The sequence below is a fragment of the Panonychus citri genome, unplaced genomic scaffold, assembly GCF_014898815.1.
Source record: "Panonychus citri isolate SS breed McGregor unplaced genomic scaffold, ASM1489881v1 Contig00134, whole genome shotgun sequence".
Classification (NCBI taxonomy): Eukaryota; Metazoa; Arthropoda; class Arachnida; order Trombidiformes; family Tetranychidae; genus Panonychus; species Panonychus citri.
The window spans coordinates 1,164,836-1,184,549 of record NW_026515539.1 but is presented as its reverse complement, the minus strand read 5'-3'; the positions used below and the strand labels follow the sequence as shown (position 1 = coordinate 1,184,549).

General features: G+C 33.1%; 7 protein-coding genes, 1 non-coding gene and 1 pseudogene across 8 annotated transcripts; 3 read left to right on the top strand and 6 right to left on the bottom strand.

Moving 5' to 3' along the window:
- Positions 1-470: 470 nt before the first annotated feature.
- LOC128391409 (inner centromere protein-like) lies at positions 471-1,881 on the bottom strand. Its single transcript, XM_053351295.1, has 2 exons — positions 1,002-1,881; positions 471-938 (listed from the first exon to the last, which is right to left on the bottom strand). Exons 1-2 carry the CDS (start codon positions 1,802-1,804, stop codon positions 575-577), a joined length of 1,167 nt encoding a protein of 388 aa, XP_053207270.1. The 5' UTR covers positions 1,805-1,881; the 3' UTR covers positions 471-574.
- A 606-nt stretch (positions 1,882-2,487) lies between these two features.
- Positions 2,488-3,009, bottom strand: LOC128391178 (RNA exonuclease 4-like). Its single transcript, XM_053351026.1, has one exon. It carries the CDS (start codon positions 3,004-3,006, stop codon positions 2,488-2,490), a length of 519 nt encoding a protein of 172 aa, XP_053207001.1. The 5' UTR covers positions 3,007-3,009.
- A 919-nt stretch (positions 3,010-3,928) lies between these two features.
- On the bottom strand, positions 3,929-5,142 carry LOC128391176 (40S ribosomal protein SA-like; annotated as a pseudogene).
- Positions 5,143-5,376: 234 nt separating this feature from the next.
- On the bottom strand, positions 5,377-6,862 carry LOC128391410 (uncharacterized). Its single transcript, XM_053351296.1, has 3 exons — positions 6,686-6,862; positions 6,478-6,587; positions 5,377-6,305 (listed from the first exon to the last, which is right to left on the bottom strand). Exons 1-3 carry the CDS (start codon positions 6,748-6,750, stop codon positions 5,401-5,403), a joined length of 1,080 nt encoding a protein of 359 aa, XP_053207271.1. The 5' UTR covers positions 6,751-6,862; the 3' UTR covers positions 5,377-5,400.
- Positions 6,863-8,374: 1,512 nt separating this feature from the next.
- LOC128391407 (inner centromere protein-like) lies at positions 8,375-10,879 on the bottom strand. The gene is made up of 3 exons (XM_053351293.1): positions 10,650-10,879; positions 9,330-10,580; positions 8,375-9,218 (listed from the first exon to the last, which is right to left on the bottom strand). The coding sequence occupies exons 1-3, from the start codon at positions 10,775-10,777 to the stop codon at positions 8,852-8,854; spliced, it is 1,746 nt and encodes a 581-aa protein (XP_053207268.1). The 5' UTR covers positions 10,778-10,879; the 3' UTR covers positions 8,375-8,851.
- Positions 10,880-10,900: 21 nt separating this feature from the next.
- On the top strand, positions 10,901-11,867 carry LOC128391175 (SRR1-like protein). The gene is made up of 2 exons (XM_053351024.1): positions 10,901-10,978; positions 11,303-11,867. Exons 1-2 carry the CDS (start codon positions 10,901-10,903, stop codon positions 11,816-11,818), a joined length of 594 nt encoding a protein of 197 aa, XP_053206999.1. The 3' UTR covers positions 11,819-11,867.
- Positions 11,868-14,816: 2,949 nt separating this feature from the next.
- LOC128391052 (intraflagellar transport protein 43 homolog) lies at positions 14,817-15,961 on the top strand. Its single transcript, XM_053350883.1, has 2 exons — positions 14,817-15,265; positions 15,329-15,961. The coding sequence occupies exons 1-2, from the start codon at positions 14,993-14,995 to the stop codon at positions 15,764-15,766; spliced, it is 711 nt and encodes a 236-aa protein (XP_053206858.1). The 5' UTR covers positions 14,817-14,992; the 3' UTR covers positions 15,767-15,961.
- A 223-nt stretch (positions 15,962-16,184) lies between these two features.
- Positions 16,185-16,256, top strand: Trnae-uuc (transfer RNA glutamic acid (anticodon UUC)). Its single transcript has one exon. It is a non-coding gene; the product is annotated as a tRNA-Glu (tRNA).
- A 77-nt stretch (positions 16,257-16,333) lies between these two features.
- LOC128391075 (nicastrin-like) lies at positions 16,334-19,691 on the bottom strand. The gene is made up of 4 exons (XM_053350918.1): positions 19,500-19,691; positions 17,759-19,378; positions 17,522-17,673; positions 16,334-17,451 (listed from the first exon to the last, which is right to left on the bottom strand). The coding sequence occupies exons 1-4, from the start codon at positions 19,546-19,548 to the stop codon at positions 17,110-17,112; spliced, it is 2,163 nt and encodes a 720-aa protein (XP_053206893.1). The 5' UTR covers positions 19,549-19,691; the 3' UTR covers positions 16,334-17,109.
- Between the last annotated feature and the right edge of the window lie 23 nt (positions 19,692-19,714).

Here is a 19,714-nt window from a genome sequence, read left to right as displayed (position 1 = left end):
TTACTCTCAACGTGATTTTACCTGAACGAATTTCGCATTCTTGGCCTGTGCTTCCATCTAGTGGTTGCGAACATGTTTAGGTTTGGTTGGGTTTCGATCGGAAACATTTTCTTCACTTTCTGATGCTCTTTTTGTTGCTGAATGAAATCTTGAAAACTCAAACAGTTATCAAGTATATTGATAATATCCCATCACTTGCCCTGAGTATTGATAAGTTGGAAATGATATTAAAAGAATTTCTTTTAATTCGAATTCATTATCGAATTGAGATTTACAGGCAAGAGAAAAACTCACGTAACGCTAATTGGACTCTTGACATTAAAGGTTCACCGGGTAATTTGGGTTCACTGTTGAAGATACTTTGTACTCCGTCAATGATAATACTTCGGGTTTGATTTCGATAAAAGTTATTGGTTCTGATGTTCCTACTATCGGTGTTGCTTATATAAATAAAATTCCAGATAAACCGATAATTTTGAATCAAGTGATTTATTGTTGAAAAATTTAGTATTTTGATTCGTTATCTTTAGTTTTGATTGTATTATTTAATAAATTTTCATGATGGACACATGGATTACAAACAGCCTGTTAATATGCTGCGGTTGATTGTTGAGTTACAAGGTGGTGAGCTCCATACAACTGAACTGGTTCGCTTGTCGTATTTGGGATGAACTACACGATTAGTTTTGAATATCTCGACCAAGTCAATTGTGTAATCATAACAGGGGAAAATCTCGTGTATTTGTCTTTCCCGAGCTCGACGTGGTTTTGCAAATTGTGCATCTAAGGCCACTATTAACGCATCACCTTTAGCCCAAGAGGGTATCAATTTTCTTGGTCGTTCCTCGTCATCAGTATCATCATCAGACTTTATATCACTTATATCATAATTAACTGGAATTGATTTAGGCTTCGGTTTAGGAGGTGAAATTTGGTAACTGTAAGATAAAGATAAAAGATTGTTATACACTTGTTGATTTGTCAAATACAATTATATTTACCTTTCAAGTTCCATTGGTTTCCGTTTTTCCACGGCTTCTTTTTTTAAAGAAAACGTTCCATTTAAGGGCAATTGTGTTACACATTGGTTTCCACAAGGTGTTAGTGGCACAGGTTGTTTTACTAAATGGCCTTTTTGAAGGTTATTATTATGTTGAGCGATCATCTTGAGAATTTTATCTTGCTGTATTCGAATACGTTCACTTTCTTCCTTTTTCTGTTTAATTTGCTCCTCTTGCTTTACAAGACGAGCCTTTCGCTCTTCTTCTTCTTGTTGTTTTCTTAGATCGAACACTTGTTGCTTCTTTTTAGCTGCTTCATGAGTTTTTTGAAGGTCACGTTTCCGAGTCTCTTCTTTTTCTTTAATCCGCTTTTCAATCTCTTCCAGTTTAGATTGTTCCTTTGCACGTTTTTCTCTCAACTCTTCTTCCTCCTTTTTCTTAATTTGTTCAATCCTTTTTCTTTTCTCTTCGTTTCTCAATTTGGTCATCTGGGCTTTAATCTTGAGATTTTCTTGCTTGTTTTGAATAACTTTCTCCTCTTTCTCTTTCATTTGGGCTAAATTAGCTTTTCTCTTCTCTTCTTCCTCTAATCTTCTCTTAGCGGCAGAAGCGGTTAATTTTGGGGTAGATTTGATCACCTTTGATTTTTGAGGTGGTGAGAAACTTTGTTTACGTTTTTTCAAAATCCATTCACTTTCAATTGAATTTTTAAGCGTAGCAACATGTTGTTTCCAAAATTCATCAATTGAATTCAAAGCTGAATCGACGAAATCACAGCCGAGTAAAGAAGCCCAAGTTTTCATTATAAAATGTCCACTTAATTAAAAACCACTTGTTTGAATAAAGACTTACAGGTTACCTTAAACAAAACAAAGAAACTAAGCGGTTATCGAAAAAGCGCGAAAATAGGGACCATTCATACATTACAATCATCTCTAAATCAGTTACCACAAGAACCCTTTTCTTTATGCCCCATTGTCCACTTCCAATGTGCAACAATTTACTTTGGGCTAATTGGTTACCAAACAATTTGAATCAAATTGTCTTATTAGGAACAAGTTTCAATTCTCTGGTCAACTCTTTCATCTCTAACGACCAACAAGCCGAATACTCTTATTTAATTGGCATCACTGAAAGTAAATTAATCGATGAATTTAAATTGGATCCACCTCGAGATATTTACGAAGCTTTTAATGATTTAAGTGTCCATTTTTTCACTCAAATCAACGATGTTGATGAACATACGAATTTACTATCGATTGCTAATTGTGATCCAAAAAAGAAACCAATCTATTCAGATGATATATTCTCAAAAGAAATGGTCATCTATTGACATGGATAGTGAAAAAATGCCAAATCATTACCAACAATTCACTGGAAAATTAAAATGAAGACTAGAGAATTGTATTCACTTCCAGGTTAAATGAAAAAAGAGTAAACAGCCTGAACTGACACAATCAATTGTTATTGTTTATTGACACAATCGTCATTTATTTAATAACTGATTGTTTAATTTTCGTTTTCTTTGACTCCATTTCTTCTTGTACATTGTGTATAACATCATTGCTGCTTTCGCATCTTGAACAGAATCGTGTTCACCACACTGAATATTAGCACCTAAAAGTTGACTTGTTAATCGTTTAAGTGAAGGTGTTTTACCTTTCAACATTTTCTTAAAATAAATTGCTGTATCTCTGATTCGGCTTTTAGGAATAATATGGTCTAAGATAAGAACCCGAAGATCGTTTCGTAAAGCATGACCAACAAGAATTCGATTTTTAGGACTAACTATATCGTAAACTTCTTTTTGAACTGTCTTGAAATCTTCTCCATTGGCAATGTCCTCTGGTCTAATACCACTGACTGATGTTCGGTAATCGGTAACTGGTTCAAGTGGCTTAACATATTTATCGTAAATACAGTTACCAAATTGATTAACAAGTGAGACTCGAGCTAAAACTGATTGTTTTCCTTGCTCACCAACACCAACCATCTCACAATCCATGCCAACCACGAGTTAACTATTACAAGTTTCACCATCAACTCAGCCTGAGCAGTTTCAGCGGACTGCAACGGCAGCTCATCCTTTCTTCGATCAGGATCCTGTAGAAGAACAAATTCATTTTAACAGTTGTTTCAAGGAATTTCTCGAGAAAGTTTTCCCAATCTAAGAACTTCTCTTTACGAGCATCCACCACATTAAACCAATCAAGAGGAGCTGTTATTACATGGAATAACAATGTCTACAAATTCCATGAGAATCAGTTACAGAAAGCAATTACGGGATATTGACATGAAGCCTCAGTTAGAGTTATACTAATGTGATCAGTAACAACAAGAAGTCAGTCTCAGCAGCTTAATTTGATTGGTAAATGTACCAGGAGTGAATCACTGGCAATTGGAGTGTCCATGTAGTGAGTATACTTAAGAATAATGTTGAGCTTGTACCCCAGATAAAACAAACATTGGCTGATCAATGGTAAATAATAGCTCGAGCAAATTAGCAATTCTCCCAAGTATGTCAAGGTTAATTAAGAAACACCATCATTTCGTTCGTTTATAAACATATTGTTCCATTTGAAACCATATTTTAGTCTCAATGTGAGTGTGACAGAAAAGAAACTTGGACACATCATCCAAAATGAAAGAGAAGCTAAACCAAAACATGGTAATAGATAATTAAATTATTAAATTCAATAGAAATCAAGAATGAAAACAGTTAATTAAGAAAAAGATGAAACAATTCGATTCCAAACGTGGTAATTGGAGCCAAATTACAAACATTTCAAAGGAAGAGAAAGAAAGAGAAAACAAGAGTTGTTTACAAGAGGAAATCAAAGAGGAAGAAGAAAGCAACAGTCGTATGAAAGAAAGGAAATTGTAAAATATTATTGAAGTAATAACTTTCAATGTTTAATTTTCGTTTTCTAACACTTCATTTTCTTGTTAATTATGTTTTCCTTGATTCCGTTTTCCCATTTCTTCTTGTACATTGTGTATAACATCATTGCTGCTTTCGCATCTTGAACAGAATCGTGTTCACCACACTGAATATTAGCACCTAAAAGTTGACTTGTTAATCGTTTAAGTGAAGGTGTTTTACCTTTCAACATTTTCTTAAAATAAATTGCTGTATCTCTGATTCGGCTTTTAGGAATAATATGGTCTAAGATAAGAACCCGAAGATCGTTTCGTAAAGCATGACCAACAAGAATTCGATTTTTAGGACTAACTATATCGTAAACTTCTTTTTGAACTGTCTTGAAATCTTCTCCATTGGCAATGTCCTCCGGTCTAATACCACTGACTGATGTTCGATAATCGGTAACTGGTTCAAGTGGCTTAACATATTTATCGTAAATACAGTTACCAAATTGATTAACAAGTGAGACTCGAGCTAAAACTGATTGTTTTCCTTGCTCACCAACACCAACCATCTCACAATCCATGCCAATCGCACGAGTTAACCGATTACAAGTTTCACCATCAACTTCAGCTCGAGCAGTTGGTTTAGCGGCTTCTGCAACGGCAGCTTCCTCCTTTCTTCTTGATCAGGATCTCGTAGAAGAACAAATCACTTTTAACAGTTGTTTCCCAAGGAATTTCTCGAGAAAGTTTTCCTCGCAATCTAAGAATCTTGAGCATCCACCACATTAAACCAATCGAAAGAGGAGCTTTATTACATGGAATACCAATGTCACAAATCTAAGTGGAGAATCATAGAAAGCAATTACGGGATATTGACATGAAGCCTCAGTTAGAGGTTGATGGTCTAATCGTGGATCAGTAACAATAAGAAGTCTTGGTTCTGAAAAGCAGCTTGAATTTGATTGTAAATGTACCAGAGTGAATCTACCGGCAATTGGAGTGGCTCCAGTGTAGTGAGTATATTTAAGAATAGCTCGTTGAGCTTGTGTACTCGAAGAGATAACACAAACATCGGCTGGATTTTCAATCAATAAAAGCTCAAGCATTGCAATTTCTCCCAAGTATGTCGAAGGTTAATTGAAAACACCATCATTTCGTCGTTTATAAACATATTGTTCCATTTGAAAATCAGCATTTTAGCTCCAATGTGAGTGTGACAGGCAGAACTGGACACATCATCTTGGGTAATTAAAGAGAAGTAAACCTCCGACATGGTGGTAATAGATAATTAAATTATTAACTACACAGAAATCAAGAATGAAAACAGTTAATTAAGAAAAAGATGAAACAATTGACCTAAACGTGGTAATTGGAGACCAAATTCACAAACATTAACAAAGGAAGAGAAAGAAAAAGAGAGAGCAAAACAATAGAGTTGTTTACAAGAGGAAATCAAAGAGTGAAGAAGAGTTGTCAGTCGTATGAAAGAAAGAGAAATTGCAAAATATTATTAGCAATAACTTATCGATGTTTAATTTTCGTTTTCTATCGACTTTCCATTTTTTCTTGTTAATTTATGTTTTCCTTTGATTCCGTTTTCCCATTTCTTCTTGTACATTGTGTATAACATCATTGCCGCTTTCGCATCTTGAACAGAATCGTGTTCACCACACTGAATATTAGCACCTAAAAGTTGACTTGTTAATCGTTTAAGTGAAGGTGTTTTACCTTTCAACATTTTCTTAAAATAAATTGCTGTATCTCTGATTCGGCTTTTAGGAATAATATGGTCTAAGATAAGAACCCGAAGATCGTTTCGTAAAGCATGACCAACAAGAATTCGATTTTTAGGACTAACTATATCGTAAACTTCTTTTTGAACTGTCTTGAAATCTTCTCCATTGGCAATGTCCTCTGGTCTAATACCACTGACTGATGTTCGGTAATCGGTAACTGGTTCAAGTGGCTTAACATATTTATCGTAAATACAGTTACCAAATTGATTAACAAGTGAGACTCGAGCTAAAACTGATTGTTTTCCTTGCTCACCAACACCAACCATCTCACAATCCATGCCAATCGCACGAGTTAAGAGGTTATTCGGATCTTTCGAATTGACATTTTCATCGACGGTTTCATTGGCCTTTTGATTGGACTGATCAATAGACGGTTCATCGGATTGTTTATCAGGCTCGTTGGAATAGTTTTCGTTAAGTCTATCGTGAGATTTATCATAATTTTCATTAGATTTTTCATTTGATCCATTGTGAAAACCATCTCTTTCAACGTTTCTTTTATTTCCTCCAAAAGTTTCTCTGAACAATTCCTCCGGAATACGAAAATTGAATTGACTGTTTAGATTAATAGTGCTGAATTTTTTCTTGCCTTCAACGGATCGATCCTCATAATAAGAATCATAAACTTTCTTGTATCTATCTAAAAATTTTATAAGAGAAAAGAAACATAAACAGAGAAGATAAGTGATGAGAAGACAAAAAGATAGAGACAGAAAGGAGAAAAAGTTCACTGAGATGATGAAGAGTATTAAAAGAAAACAGGAGGATAAGTAATAGAATTGAAATGGTGAGAAAAAAATGATTATAATTACCATTGGTCAAGACTTCATATGCTTCACAAATTTTTTGAAACCTTCTTTTAGCTTCGTCCTTATTATCCGTCCTCATGTCCGGATGCCATTTAAAACCAAATTGTCTAAATCTAAAAGCACGAATGAATTGTTATCAACCAAATTAAAGCAAATCTCACAATTCCAACGCTTTAAAAACAAACAAAACAAGTAACAATTACAAACTTACGCTTTTTTAATTTTAGATTTCGATGAATCTTTCTTGACACCGAGAACCTTATAATAGTCAATCATTGTGCTAAACTAAAGGAAAAACAGTCAAAACAAGCAAAACAATTAACAATTAAAATGGAAACAAATTAAATCAAAACAAGACCACATGAGTTACTTTTCCTCTTCTCTGGCGCCTCTTCAGGGAAAGAGTAAAACCAAAAAGAATTTAAATTCGAACCACCAGATGGAGACTGATCGTATAATACGATTCATATTCTAACCTGTGATCTTTGGCTCATTTACGATCCCGTTTTCACCGAATACGAGAAAAAAAATTTCTAATCGAAAATGGATTCAATTTGATTGATGACAATGAGAAAGGAGCTAAATCAGTTACCACAAGAACCCTTTTCTTTATGCCCCATTGTCCACTTCCAATGTACAACAATTTACTTTGGGCTAATTGGTTACCAAACAATTTGAATCAAATTGTCTTATTAGGAACAAGTTTCAATTCTCTGGTCAACTCTTTCATCTCTAACGACCAACAAGCCGAATACTCTTATTTAATTGGCATCACTGAAAGTAAATTAATCGATGAATTTAAATTGGATCCACCTCGAGATATTTACGAAGCTTTTAATGATTTAAGTGTCCATTTTTTCACTCAAATCAACGATGTTGATGAACATACGAATTTACTATCGATTGCTAATTGTGATCCAAAAAAGAAACCAATCTATTCAGATGATGTATTTTCCAAAGAAATGGTCGTAAATTAACTGTGATTGTCATTGAGAAACCATATGATTAGTTAATTGGTCTCATTAATTACAACTGTCAGTTGATTGTACTAGTAGTATCACTTATGCTAATACACTTACAATGATTTTCGCATCTTGTTCACACTGAATATTAGAACCTACAAGTCTTCCTGTTAATAGTTTAAGTGAAGGTGTTTAACTAGCAGCATTTTTTAAGCACTTTCGAAGTGCAATTTCTATCGCTTTTCTTCATGAGAGGTACAATAGTTTTGATTTGATGAATTAGTTTCTATTGATTATCTTTCAGAATTATCTGATTATCAACCTGGAATCTTTTAATAATTAACTGAATGGTTTCTTCTGGTTCCAAGCAAAAGATTAATTTGTAAAATAAGTGACGAATTCCCCAAGACGAGAAAGAATCAACATCGATTGAATCGGAAAAGAAAACGATTTGATTATATTTCTTTCTCAGATTTAACAATTGAACTAATCAAATATGAATGATATGATAAATGATTAAGAAAGTGTTATTTTCTTAACAATTAAATGGGTAATTATAATGATTAACTTATTCTACACTTCAGATCGTGTTGTTATTTCTTCTATTTTTTTCAATTTCTTTTTTAGCTTCTATTTCTTCTGATGGATTTACTCTTGTTAATCGGCAAAGGAAAAGTAGATGGAGAAAGTGTTCCAATCAATCATCATCTCTAAATTATTTACCAATTGACATGGATAATGAGACAATTCCTAATGATTATCAACAATTTACTGGAAAATTAAAGTCAAGACTAGAGAATTGTATTCACTTCCTGAATAAAAGTCGATTTACTGATCAAGTGGCTCAATGTTTATCAAGAAACAAACAAAAGTTTAACTTACCTGATGGAGAAACTGACACAATCAATTTAGTTAATCAACAAATCAAACAATAAAACTTTTGTAACCCATTTCGTTTATTGTAATTCTAAATTTGTTTAATTGTCTGGCAACATTTTCTTCAGCGAGTTGCAAAGGATAAATGAACGGGATAGAATGATAAATATCAACAAAATAAAGTGTAATTGAAATGAAGTAAGAAATCAAATCATTAAAATAACATTTGCCCAAAAAATAAAAATTGATTAAGGACAAAAGTTGACGATGCCTTTGGTGAATTTGATGATTACGATAAAACTCTCTCTATCTCTCTCTCTCTCTTTTCAATCGAGTGTCGAAAATGTCCCAAAAAGTCAATAGGCTTCATTAATGGTAATAAATATGAAACATCATTTACAGTTGACCGACGGGATTGGAAAGTGGCCATTTTCACATTGACATTTGGTGAAAAGGAAACAAATACTCAAACACAATTTAATCAATATTCATGTACGATGATAGTGGATAACTTTTCTTATGAATAAAAAATTAATATTTTAGATATCATCTGTTATCATGCTATAGTTGATTGTTGAGTTACAGGGTGGAGAGCTCCATACAGCTGAACTGGTTCGCTTATCGTATTTGGGATGGACAACGCGATTAGTGTTGAATATCTCGATCAAGTCAATCGTGTAATCATAACAGGGGAAAATCTCACGTATTTGTCTTTCACGAGCTCGACGTGATTTCGCAAATTGTTTATCCAAAGCCGCTATTAACGCATCACCTTTAGCCCAAGAGGGTATCAATTTTCTTGGTCGTTCTTCATCATCAGTATCATCATCAGACTTTATATCACTGATATCGTAATTTACTGGCATTTGTTTAGGTTTCGGTTTAGGTGGAGGTGTAATTTGGTAACTAAAATGCAAAGGTAAAAACAAAATTAGATCAATGAAACAATTAAACAGGTAAATCAAATTAATTTTTTGTTTCGCTTGTTGATGATTCGTTAACTACAATTAAATTTACCTTTCAACTTTTATTGGTTTCGCTTCTTTTGTCGCCGATTCTTTTTCGCTCTTCGCTGATTCTCCTTCTTTTTTCACTAACTCTTTTTCGTTCATTACTGATTCTCCTTCTTTGTCAACGGAAAATGTTCTATTCAATGGTAACGCAGGTTGAACTTCACTTGGTGTTGGTGGCAAAGGTTGTTTGAATGTACCAGGATGATCAACTTTTTGCTGTGTTGCTGAAGTGTTTTGGCCTTTCTGGAAATTACTATTATGTTGAGCGATCATCTTAAGAATTTTATCTTGTTCTATTCGAATACGTTCATTTTCAATCTTTTTTTGTTTATTTTGCTCCTCTTGCTTCAAAAGACGAGCTTTTCGCTCTTCCTCTTCTTGTTGTTTTCTCAAATCAAATTCTATTTGTTTCTTTTTAGCTGCTTCTTGGTTCCTTTGGAGTTCTCGTCTTCGAGCTTCTTCTTTTTCTTTTCTACGTTTTTCAATCTCTTCCAATTTAGATTGTTCCTTTAGACGTTTTTCTCTCAACTCTTCTTCCTCTTTTCTCTTCATTTGTTCAATTCTTCTTCTTTTCTCTTCGTTCTTTAATTTCGTCATCTGGGCTTTAATCTTGAGATTTTCTTGCTTATTTTGAATCACTTTCTCCTCTTTCTCTTTCATTTGGGCTAAATTAGCTTTTCTCTTCTCTTCTTCCTCTAATCTTCTCTTAGCGGCAGAAGCGGTTAATGTTTTTGTATCTGGGGTAGTACAAGTTTTAGGAATTGGTTTTTTCCCTTTAACTGAATCTGATCGACCCACTGAAGCAATTGTAGCCTGTGAACTGGCGATACTACTTCCACTTGTTGTTGTACCATTTGAAGATTTGGTAACAGAAGATGAAGCTTTAGTTAAAAGACTAATCTTTGTTTTTCCGATTTCCGGTGTAATCTTGTTGGCTGTTGCTCGAGTTATTCTTGATGATTTGTGAGGTATTGATGGTGTAAAATATTCAGTTTGTTTTCGTTTTTTCACTGTTTTGACCTTGTGACTTGAATTGGGAGACTTTTTTAATATCATTCTTTGATAAGTTTCATCTCCAATTGAATCAATACTTTCAAATGAATCATCTGTTGTCCACTCACTTTCTTGTTTAATTTCAGAAGATTTGGTTGGTGGTTGGTTTTCATTGTTACTTTCAACTGGAGAAATTTCCTCGTCTTTCTTGGCTCGAGCTCTGGTCACTCTCGGCTCACTTCCTTGTTTTGAAGTGGATAAACTTAGTATAACAGAATAAGAAAAACAGACAGTTAAAGAAACAGAAGAAAAGTAAAAGAATGAGACTCACCTCAATTCACGGGTAAATTTTTCAATTGTATTTTCAAGAGTAGCAACATGTTGTTTCCATAATTCACCAAGTGAATTTAAAGCTGAATCGACGAAATCACAGCCGAGTAAAGTAGCCCCTGTGGTCATTATAATATTGTAACTAAAAAGCCAATTAATTGATCAATTTCATTGTTGAACAAAACAAAACAAAAACAATTCAATCTAAAAAGCGGTCACTTGACAAGGAGAACCAAAAAGGCGCGAAAAAATATGAAAATAGGGACCATTCATACATTACGTTCATTTCCTTCTTTGGTTCATATAAACTTGTTACTTGGCAAAGGAAAAGTAAATGGAGAAAGTGTTCCAATCAATCATCATCTCTAAATTATTTACCAATTGACATGGATAATGAGACAATTCCTAATGATTACCAACAATTTACTGGAAAATTAAGCTCAGGACTAGAGTCGATTTACTGATTAAACGGCTCAATGTTTATCAAGAAACAAACAAAAGTTTAATTTACCTGATGGAGAAACTGACACAATCAATTGTTTGGCTGCTAATTGCTTTTTAAACCAGTTCAGTGAAATAGTATCTTATGGAATTGGTCATTTCTCATCAAAAAAAGATTCACTCTATCAACTTGCTTTGCTTTTAATTCTCAAGACTGATTGTATTCTAACCTGTGATCTTTGGCTCATTTACGATCCCGTTTTCACCGAATACGAGAAAAAATTTCTAATCGAAAATGGATTCAATTTGATTGATGTCAATGAAAAAGGAGCTAAATCAGTTACCACAAGAACCCTTTTCTTTATGCCCCATTGTCCACTTCCAATGTACAACAATTTACTTTGGGCTAATTGGTTACCAAACAATTTGAATCAAATTGTCTTATTAGGAACGAGTTTCAATTCTCTGGTCAACTCTTTCATCTCTAGCGACCAACAAGCCGAATACTCTTATTTAATTGGCATCACTGAAAGTAAATTAATCGATGAATTTAAATTGGACCCACCTCGAGATATTTACGAAGCTTTTAATGATTTAAGTGTACATTTTTTCACTCGAATCAACGATGATGATGAATATACGAATTTACTATCGATTGCTAATTGTGATCCAAAAAAGAAACCAATCTATTCAGATGATATATTCTCCAAAGAAATGTTCATAAATTAACTGTGATTGTCAAGTTGGTGATTATCTCGGCACCAAAGAGTAGAGAGCTTTTACTCTTTGCTTGGTACACCAATCGATCATCTTAATTTGATTCTCCGTGAGATACTTTATCTATTTATTCACTGTACTAATTAATCATTTGATTTACAGTTACAGCATTTCTCAGTACCTTTCGTCGTGTTATCAAGAAGTTTAGTCGAGTTCCTATTAGATTTGGTCAACCCGAATCACAATTAGTTTTCATTGAGTTTCATATATTACACGTTTCATTTTATTTGGTCAAGTTTTCAAGACAATTGGTCAAATATCTGAATTATATGCGAAAATTGACCAAAGTTCATGTTTACTAAAACTATTAATAGTATTAGGGTGCCCACTTGAAGATTCCCCCCGAAAAAATGGGTTGACCTGGAGAATTTTCGATCGCAGAATTGGACTCGTGGGGTGTTAGTCGATATAAATCCGGAAAAAGTCCGATCAAAAAAGTCCACAAAAAAATTGACGCGATTAAAACCAAAAAAAAGTTAAAGTCTCGATTTGACAAAAAATCATGAAAAATTACTGAATCACCATAAAGTTCAATGATAAAACTGAAATTCTGCGATCGAAAATTCTCCAGGTCAACCCATTTTTTCGGGGGGAATCTTCAAGTGGGCACCCTAATAATTGGAAATGAAAACAATCGAATTATGATTCAAAATCATTTTTTAATTGTCATGAAAATTTGATTCTTCCATTGACCGATTTCTTGTTTATCAGTTGATTCATTTCTTGATCGATAGAAACTAATTTCATCGATTAATAAATCCTCATTCCCTGATTGTAATGTCACAAATACTTCTTGTGGTCCAACCGAAAAGTTGCAAAAATTTTTACCATTTAATTTGTTTGAATATTGGTAAGATTGACTTGGATTAAGTTGATGTTTCTCTTGATCCTCATTACAAGTGAAATCTAATTGATTATCTCCAAGTCCATTGGTAATATGAATTCCTGAATTGAGACGGATTATACTGCTGATTAATCCTTCGCCAGGAAAATCCATGTAAATAATACCAATGTATTCAACCTGATACTTTAGAAGCCAATCCATGATGTAACGATTGATTCGTTTGGCAATTGTGCAAGGATAAGCTCCAGGCGATGTTCCCGAGAGAAAGTTAATCACAAAAGCGTCCGATTGATAGGCCATTAAACGAGCCCGTTCCAAGTGTTCTTGAACTTTAATCCACTTGCTCCCAATGGAGAAAACTGTTGGCACAATATAATCATCTTGGATCAATGTTCTATCCCATGGAACACCATGTAATTGTTTGGAAGGATAATTTCGTAGGATAACAATTTTACCTCGAACATGACCAAGAGGGGCAGTCGAATTACCTGTCCAAATGTAACTTCGAAATGTTGGTTTATTAAGATAATAATCAACGGTATCTGAAAATGATCGGGAATTATCACTTGGGACATATTCCTCTTTGATTCGAACCAATAAAACTTCCGAGGGAAAATCGCCCAAAAAACTGACCATTGATTGAAGCACTTTGTCCATATCTGATCTTTGGTAAATTGGTCCATGGTAAATCTCAAAAATATCGTTAACATGGCGACAGCGAATGTCAAAAGCACGAATACCAACTCTCAATTGAATATCGAGTGACAATACTTGAGTTTGAACAAATGGACCACCATAAAAAGCCATAGTGTCGTGGGTTCCAGGAACGGAGAGATGATTCAAGTAAATGGAATCATTTAAACTGGACATCCAATCCTTTTGGACCATATTGACCCTTCCATCGCGATTAAAGTAAAACTCAATCGGTTTAGTCTTTTGACTTATCACCAAATCGATAATGATGAAAATTAATGTAAATAGATGAACAATTGAAGTGGAAAATTGCATATTAAATAGAAACAATTAATTGAGGGTCTGAATTTAAGATTAGAAAGACAATGGTGATGATTAGAATAGTTAAATAAATGGAAACAATTGAATATCGAAGTGATTTTCATTTCAACAAATTTGAAAATGATTCGCGATTGATGGTTGAAAGTTTTCTCATTCAAACTTTCACTCATTATAATCGACTAGAGTTTGAACAATTTAAATCTGATTGAGATAAAAGAGAAGATAAAAGCTGATAAAACAGAATTAATTCTAATTACTTGAGGGTAACTAATTTATTTAAACGAATACAATTATCTCTCTCTCTCTTCTTAATTGTTTACCATTTCCTTCATCCAAATAGTTCACTAGTTATACTAATTGTTTGGACGGATTGATTTAAGTATTTTATGTTAAACTGATGGTTTCAAGTGTTACTGATTTGATTACAATTTAGTTGATTGTCACTTTCTCTTATTGGTTGGTAGTGAAAGTCTTTCTCAACATATTCCCGATCTTCATCATGAAAATGACTCAACTAGTGTGTGGCAAAATGAAGCAAATTAACTTATTAATTGTTCATCTGCAGAACAATAATAGAGACAATTAATGATGAATTCTCGACGAGAGGCTAAATAATCTCATCAGTATTTTCAAAGTATCGTTACTCCATTAACCTTATAATCATTTCAATAGAAATTGAAAAAGATTTCAATAGTTATCAATGATAACTTATCCTGTGTAGAAAATCAATTAGTCAAACAACAAAAAGACAAAATTTCGACGGTCAAATGACCTTGAAATCCCATGAACGACCTTGTCAAGTGATATTTCAATATGACAATCAAGTATTGTCCAAAGTATGATAACTTGAATTTCAGGTCTAAATGTCCAAAGACGAAAGGAAAATTCAAGAAAAACTTGATTGATTGAAACTTAGTGAATTCCCTGTACAATCAGTGTGATTTAATCATGATTGTGATATTTATGACTGCAAACGGGCAATTGGTTGTTAATTGTTTAAAACTATTTTAATAAGGTTACTGATTGACAATACTTAATTGGTTAATTTAGAGTTAATTGGTTTAGATGAACATTAATTGTTTGTTCACCTTTTTGATCAAAGTGATAAATTTTTAATCCTTGAAACTTTTTAATCAGATGATTCGTCTCAATCAAAATAATAACAGTAATTGTAACCAAGGAAACTAATGAATCTTTTTTGTAATCACAAAATTATTTTCAGTTAATCAGTTTTAATCTAATTGTTTCAATATTCATTTCAGTTTACCATGTTTTCATCCAATGGACCAACAATTAATCAAAGAACATCATCTTCACTGATTAACAATATTCAATCAATAAATAATCATGATAATAATATTTCATTGATTGGAACTGATGATGATCAACTGATTAATCTGAATCTCGAATCATTAAGTTTATCTCCTAAATCACGAAGTGAGACTCGACAAGGCCAAAGAAATGTTGAATCTTCAACTGAATTAACTAATGATTACGAAAATCAATCGAATCACCTATTTACTTCATCTTCAAATGAATCAGTGAGTATATTAGATGAGAGAAAAATCTAATTAAATATCGTTAATTTTTCTTCTATATTTTAGAATAAATTTGAAGGTCGAAAGCGACGTGGGTCACTTTTCGAAGATGACCAAACTGTTCAAGAAGTTCGAACATCATCATCATCATCTTCCCGGCTTTTCTCAATGAAAACTGCGGTAAATCGACCTCGACAATTAATAGAATCGGAAGAAAACGAAACGATTCCATTTATTCCCGATATCGATGAACTAGATGATCCAAACGGTAAAGGATCAACTGATGTTCCAAATAATTTTCTCGTTAATAAACTAATCAGTTTACAAGAACTTGAAACTGATATAATTAACCATCAAGCCTTTTCTAATCTCTGTTCAACCGATTCGACAATTTTATCATCTCGATTAATTGCTCAACCATTGGTCAAAGAAGACGATGTACCTTGGACATGGGACAGTTTGATTTCAGAAGTTTCATCTTATATTGAACCGAACAACGAATAACAATCAAAATATTATCTCAACAAATTGTAGAAATCGATAAAACTACAAATATTACCTTAGATATAAATCTTCCTGAATAATAAGTAAAGTTGATTATTCAATTTATTTATAAAACAAAAAGTTTCAATTGACTGATTTTCTGATCATCAAATCAATCAAATTGGTTTAAACGGAAGTTTAAAAGAAACAATAAAATTGTAACCACAAAACAAAAGTAATCTAATCAATAACTAAATCGAAAATCATATTCAAATTCAAAATGTTAAGAAGAATAATCTCAATCAATAGAAATCGTAATCAAACAAGACAATCTAAATTGTCTAAATTTAGTCAATAGATTGAGAAACTTTTTGTTTGATGAAACAATTAAAGATGTAAAGTTTATATACAATTTTTAATTCCTACCAATCATCTGAAGTCCGATGTGGTCTAGTGGCTAGGATATCTGGCTTTCACCCAGAAGGCCCGGGTTCGATTCCCGGCATCGGAGGAGGAATTAACTTTTGCATTTCATGAGTTGGAATCATTTTTTTATTTTTTGTTTTCTCGTTGATTACAATTGAGAAGTTGACAGTTAGATGATGTTTAATTGATGCTCGATTACAAAAGTGGATAGTTGATTCGAATACACTTGAAATTGTTGTAAATTACATGATAAATTGTATGAAATTATTGTCGTTCAGTTAATTCAATTGATTTGGGTTTCATTTTGTTTGTTTGTTTTTTCTCGTCGAAAAAAAAAGTTTAAATATTATATGTTAATGTCAAATTGATCGTAATCAACAAATTGGGATGGCAAAATTGGGTAGCAATTGATTTGTGTGATTTAAAAACTCATCTTGTTAAGGAGTTGTTGAGGTTTCGATTATTGGATCTTAATTGATTGTGTGTTTGTCTTTTGGTGTTTTTGATTTCACAATAATTAACTCGATTTTCAGATTCTGTATTTCTGATTAGATTACTCATAATTATATACTGATGAGGATTAGTGGTAACAAACATAGTAATTAACTGATAGACACTTAACCATGATTGTTAATTTGATAGATTATCTCTGGTGACCCACAAATCATGTTACCATGTTGGATTAAAATCATTAATCAATTTCTCCAAACATTCACTCTTATTTGTTTTAAATGTTCATTTTAAATTTTTGAGATAGAAAAAGAAAACTAAACAATTTAAATCTAGAGAATTGTAAAGTGAATGTCATAATTATCGTCATAAATCAGAGATTGGTAAATTTTTCTCAGGTAAACCTGGACAATTAACTCGATCACTATTTGACTGATTGAGAAGACTATGATTTAGATCCATCATGGTAACATAATTTGTGGACTGATCTAACAATCAACACCGGTTTCTCTCATTAAACTAACACCATTATCACTTGGTAATTTAAAAAGAGTCTTGGATTGATTACGAAGAAATCGGACAATTATAAAAGACAATAAAGTGATTAGTATTCCACCGGTTAACGTGAACCATTCTTGATTTGGACCCGGTTGTAGGAAGATACGAATTGTTGGACTATCCCAAACGCTTTCAGTCCAAGTGGAATAAGGTAAAGACCAATCGGGCTCATCTTCAATGAAAACAGGAGAAACGGCTTCGGATACGAATACCTGAGATTCAACACATGTACCGTTAGAACTTAATCCTTGGATGAAATGATAATTAAGCCACTGTTGGATGGAAAAGAGAAAAAGATTAATAAGTTTCTTTAAATTTACTATTGCTAAACAATTTACTTACTTGATTTTCTTTCTTTAACTTATCACATTGTTTTAAATCAACTTCGTGTAATATTCCGGTAAAAGTCGCGAGAATTTGAGCAATAAGACTTATCAAAAAGAAATTGCTGGTAACTTGACGAACCGAAACGTATAATGGTAAAGTATTTATTCCTGTATTGATTAAAGAAAAAAGAGATTAAATTAAATGAAAACTGTTCAAATTGTCTGTTAATTAGATTTTGCAAAAATAATTTACCGTCAAATTGAGATGAACTAATATTGAAACCATGTTTAGCGAAAAGGGGACAAGAAGCATCGATTACGAGACAGTAAAGGAGATCGGTGATTGTTTGTGGATCACTTTCGATTGTGGGATCCGTTTCATCGGTTAACATTTTGTAAATTGATTGAGACATTTGTGTAGAAATTGATGTTAAATGTCTGACTATTTGATCATCACTTTTAGAGTCTCTGTTAAATTTAATGTTCTTATAATCATCAGCGATACTATTGTAGTATTTATTTTCGTAGGTTCCATTGTGGTTGGAGATTACAACACCGGGGAGTTTGATATTTTCGCGGAGGAAACTTTGAAAGGACGCTGGTGGTAAAGGATAATCTGGTGGAGATCTGTTGAATGAAATAACTCTCGCCGATTGAAGATTAGCGATTAAATCATCGACGTTTCTTTCAGTTTCAGGATCATTCGTTGAAATTGGATCAGTGTGTAGATAAAGGTCTTCTGATGAGTGTGGTGCTAATTGTTCAAGCTCAATGAAATTAGCCAATTGATCAAGGGTTAGGGTTGTTATATTGAGCTTTTTGAAATCCACCGAGGCGAGAGGTTGAAGAGCTTTATTTTTTAAATCGTAAGCTGTACGACCAGAGCCAATGTAATCAAAAGATTCTCCGTTAAATAGAGAGATTAAAAGATTTCGATTTGATTTTCGATTAGATTCAATTCTAGCTCTTATTTTACCAAGTGTTTCAGCTATTGACAGAATAGTTACCAAACCGGTGATTGGTGAATCAGCTCCTGGTGTTTTGTCAAAGAAAATGGAATATGAATCAAGGCGTGAAGCTAAAACAATCAATGATTTATCGGGCACTGGTTGTGATGGTACAATTGGAATGAGAGGATTGAAAATATTGTAAGAACCCAATGGATCACAGTAATGAATCGCACTGTCGAATTGGAATCCATTGAAATTATTCCGACGCATACAAGTCTTCGAGTCTTTGGCTGCATTCATGCGAACAAACAATTCCGCTGAACAGAGAGGCCAAGAACGTTTGGAATTAGCTTTTGTAACACCGTATTTAGAAATACATTCTTCTATGTTAACAATATCATCTTCTTTCTCAATCAGCAAAGCAGGGAAACTAAAATCTCGATAAAATAATTCTGAGACTGGATTATTTGTAGGATTGTTCCACTCTTGTTTCTTACAATGATCATAATCAGAATAACTACGATTAAATAAACTAGAATATAATCCATATTCATCATTGGGGCAAGATTTATCCGGAGAGAAGACATTAAGGTTAGTGTTGTTTCGCTTGATGACAATTACTCCAGAGACTCGACCAGAATCACGAAAAGATTCCATCAATTTGGTTGATAACAAATCAACACTCACTACAGGTATATAAGGAGGTGTTGCTCCTTTCGAGGTGATGAATGAAACATCATCTTCATCAACGACAGTTGGTGTATCAGACGAATGTGAATTAACTAGATGAAGAACACCAATGGAGCCCGAGAAATCTGATTGACATCCAAACTGATGAGTAGCATTTAAACGGCGGAAACAAAAGTATTTACTCTCAATGGATCGATAAATTTTACCTAATGCAATCCTTTTACTGGTGGAAACTAAAGCCAATACAAGAAAGATAATGTTAAAGATTTGATAAAAGGGAAACAAAATAAAGGATCAAATTAAATGGAAGGTGTTTCCAAAACACATTGTGACTCATAGAGAAAAACAACTTACCCTGTGTTAAGGTGAAAAAGTAAATAAATAAAAGAAAACACTTGAACATGATGAAGGAGAAACGTTAATTGATTGTATCACAGTTTTCTTTCTAAATAAGAATCACCATAGTGTTGATAATTAAATTAATTAAGAGAATTAAATCTCTTTGATTATAATTGTTTGGAATTTTTTTCTCTCTTAACAGATGTTCGCTTAAGAGAACCACAAGATGT

Excerpts from the sequence above, each read along its gene's own strand:
- LOC128391409 (XM_053351295.1), bottom strand. The coding sequence starts at position 1,804 with ATGAAAACTTGGGCTTCTTTACTCGGCTGTGATTTCGTCGATTCAGCT. Across the intron at positions 939-1,001 it reads AAACCAATGGAACTTGAAAG|TTACCAAATTTCACCTCCTA; the intron begins GTAAATATAATT and ends TTTATCTTACAG.
- LOC128391075 (XM_053350918.1), bottom strand. The coding sequence starts at position 19,548 with ATGTTCAAGTGTTTTCTTTTATTTATTTACTTTTTCACCTTAACACAG. Across the intron at positions 17,674-17,758 it reads TAGTTCATCTCAATTTGACG|GAATAAATACTTTACCATTA; the intron begins GTAAATTATTTT and ends TAATCAATACAG. Across the intron at positions 17,452-17,521 it reads AGTTAAAGAAAGAAAATCAA|TGGCTTAATTATCATTTCAT; the intron begins GTAAGTAAATTG and ends TCCATCCAACAG.
- LOC128391052 (XM_053350883.1), top strand. The coding sequence starts at position 14,993 with ATGTTTTCATCCAATGGACCAACAATTAATCAAAGAACATCATCTTCA. Across the intron at positions 15,266-15,328 it reads CTTCATCTTCAAATGAATCA|AATAAATTTGAAGGTCGAAA; the intron begins GTGAGTATATTA and ends TCTATATTTTAG.
- LOC128391407 (XM_053351293.1), bottom strand. The coding sequence starts at position 10,777 with ATGACCACAGGGGCTACTTTACTCGGCTGTGATTTCGTCGATTCAGCT. Across the intron at positions 10,581-10,649 it reads AAATTTACCCGTGAATTGAG|TTTATCCACTTCAAAACAAG; the intron begins GTGAGTCTCATT and ends TGTTATACTAAG. Across the intron at positions 9,219-9,329 it reads AAACCAATAAAAGTTGAAAG|TTACCAAATTACACCTCCAC; the intron begins GTAAATTTAATT and ends TTTGCATTTTAG.
- LOC128391178 (XM_053351026.1), bottom strand. The coding sequence starts at position 3,006 with ATGGATTGTGAGATGGTTGGTGTTGGTGAGCAAGGAAAACAATCAGTT.
- LOC128391410 (XM_053351296.1), bottom strand. The coding sequence starts at position 6,750 with ATGATTGACTATTATAAGGTTCTCGGTGTCAAGAAAGATTCATCGAAA. Across the intron at positions 6,588-6,685 it reads AAATCTAAAATTAAAAAAGC|ATTTAGACAATTTGGTTTTA; the intron begins GTAAGTTTGTAA and ends TCGTGCTTTTAG. Across the intron at positions 6,306-6,477 it reads ATATGAAGTCTTGACCAATG|ATAGATACAAGAAAGTTTAT; the intron begins GTAATTATAATC and ends TAAAATTTTTAG.
- LOC128391175 (XM_053351024.1), top strand. The coding sequence starts at position 10,901 with ATGAAAATAGGGACCATTCATACATTACGTTCATTTCCTTCTTTGGTT. Across the intron at positions 10,979-11,302 it reads TGTTACTTGGCAAAGGAAAA|ACTGATTGTATTCTAACCTG; the intron begins GTAAATGGAGAA and ends TTAATTCTCAAG.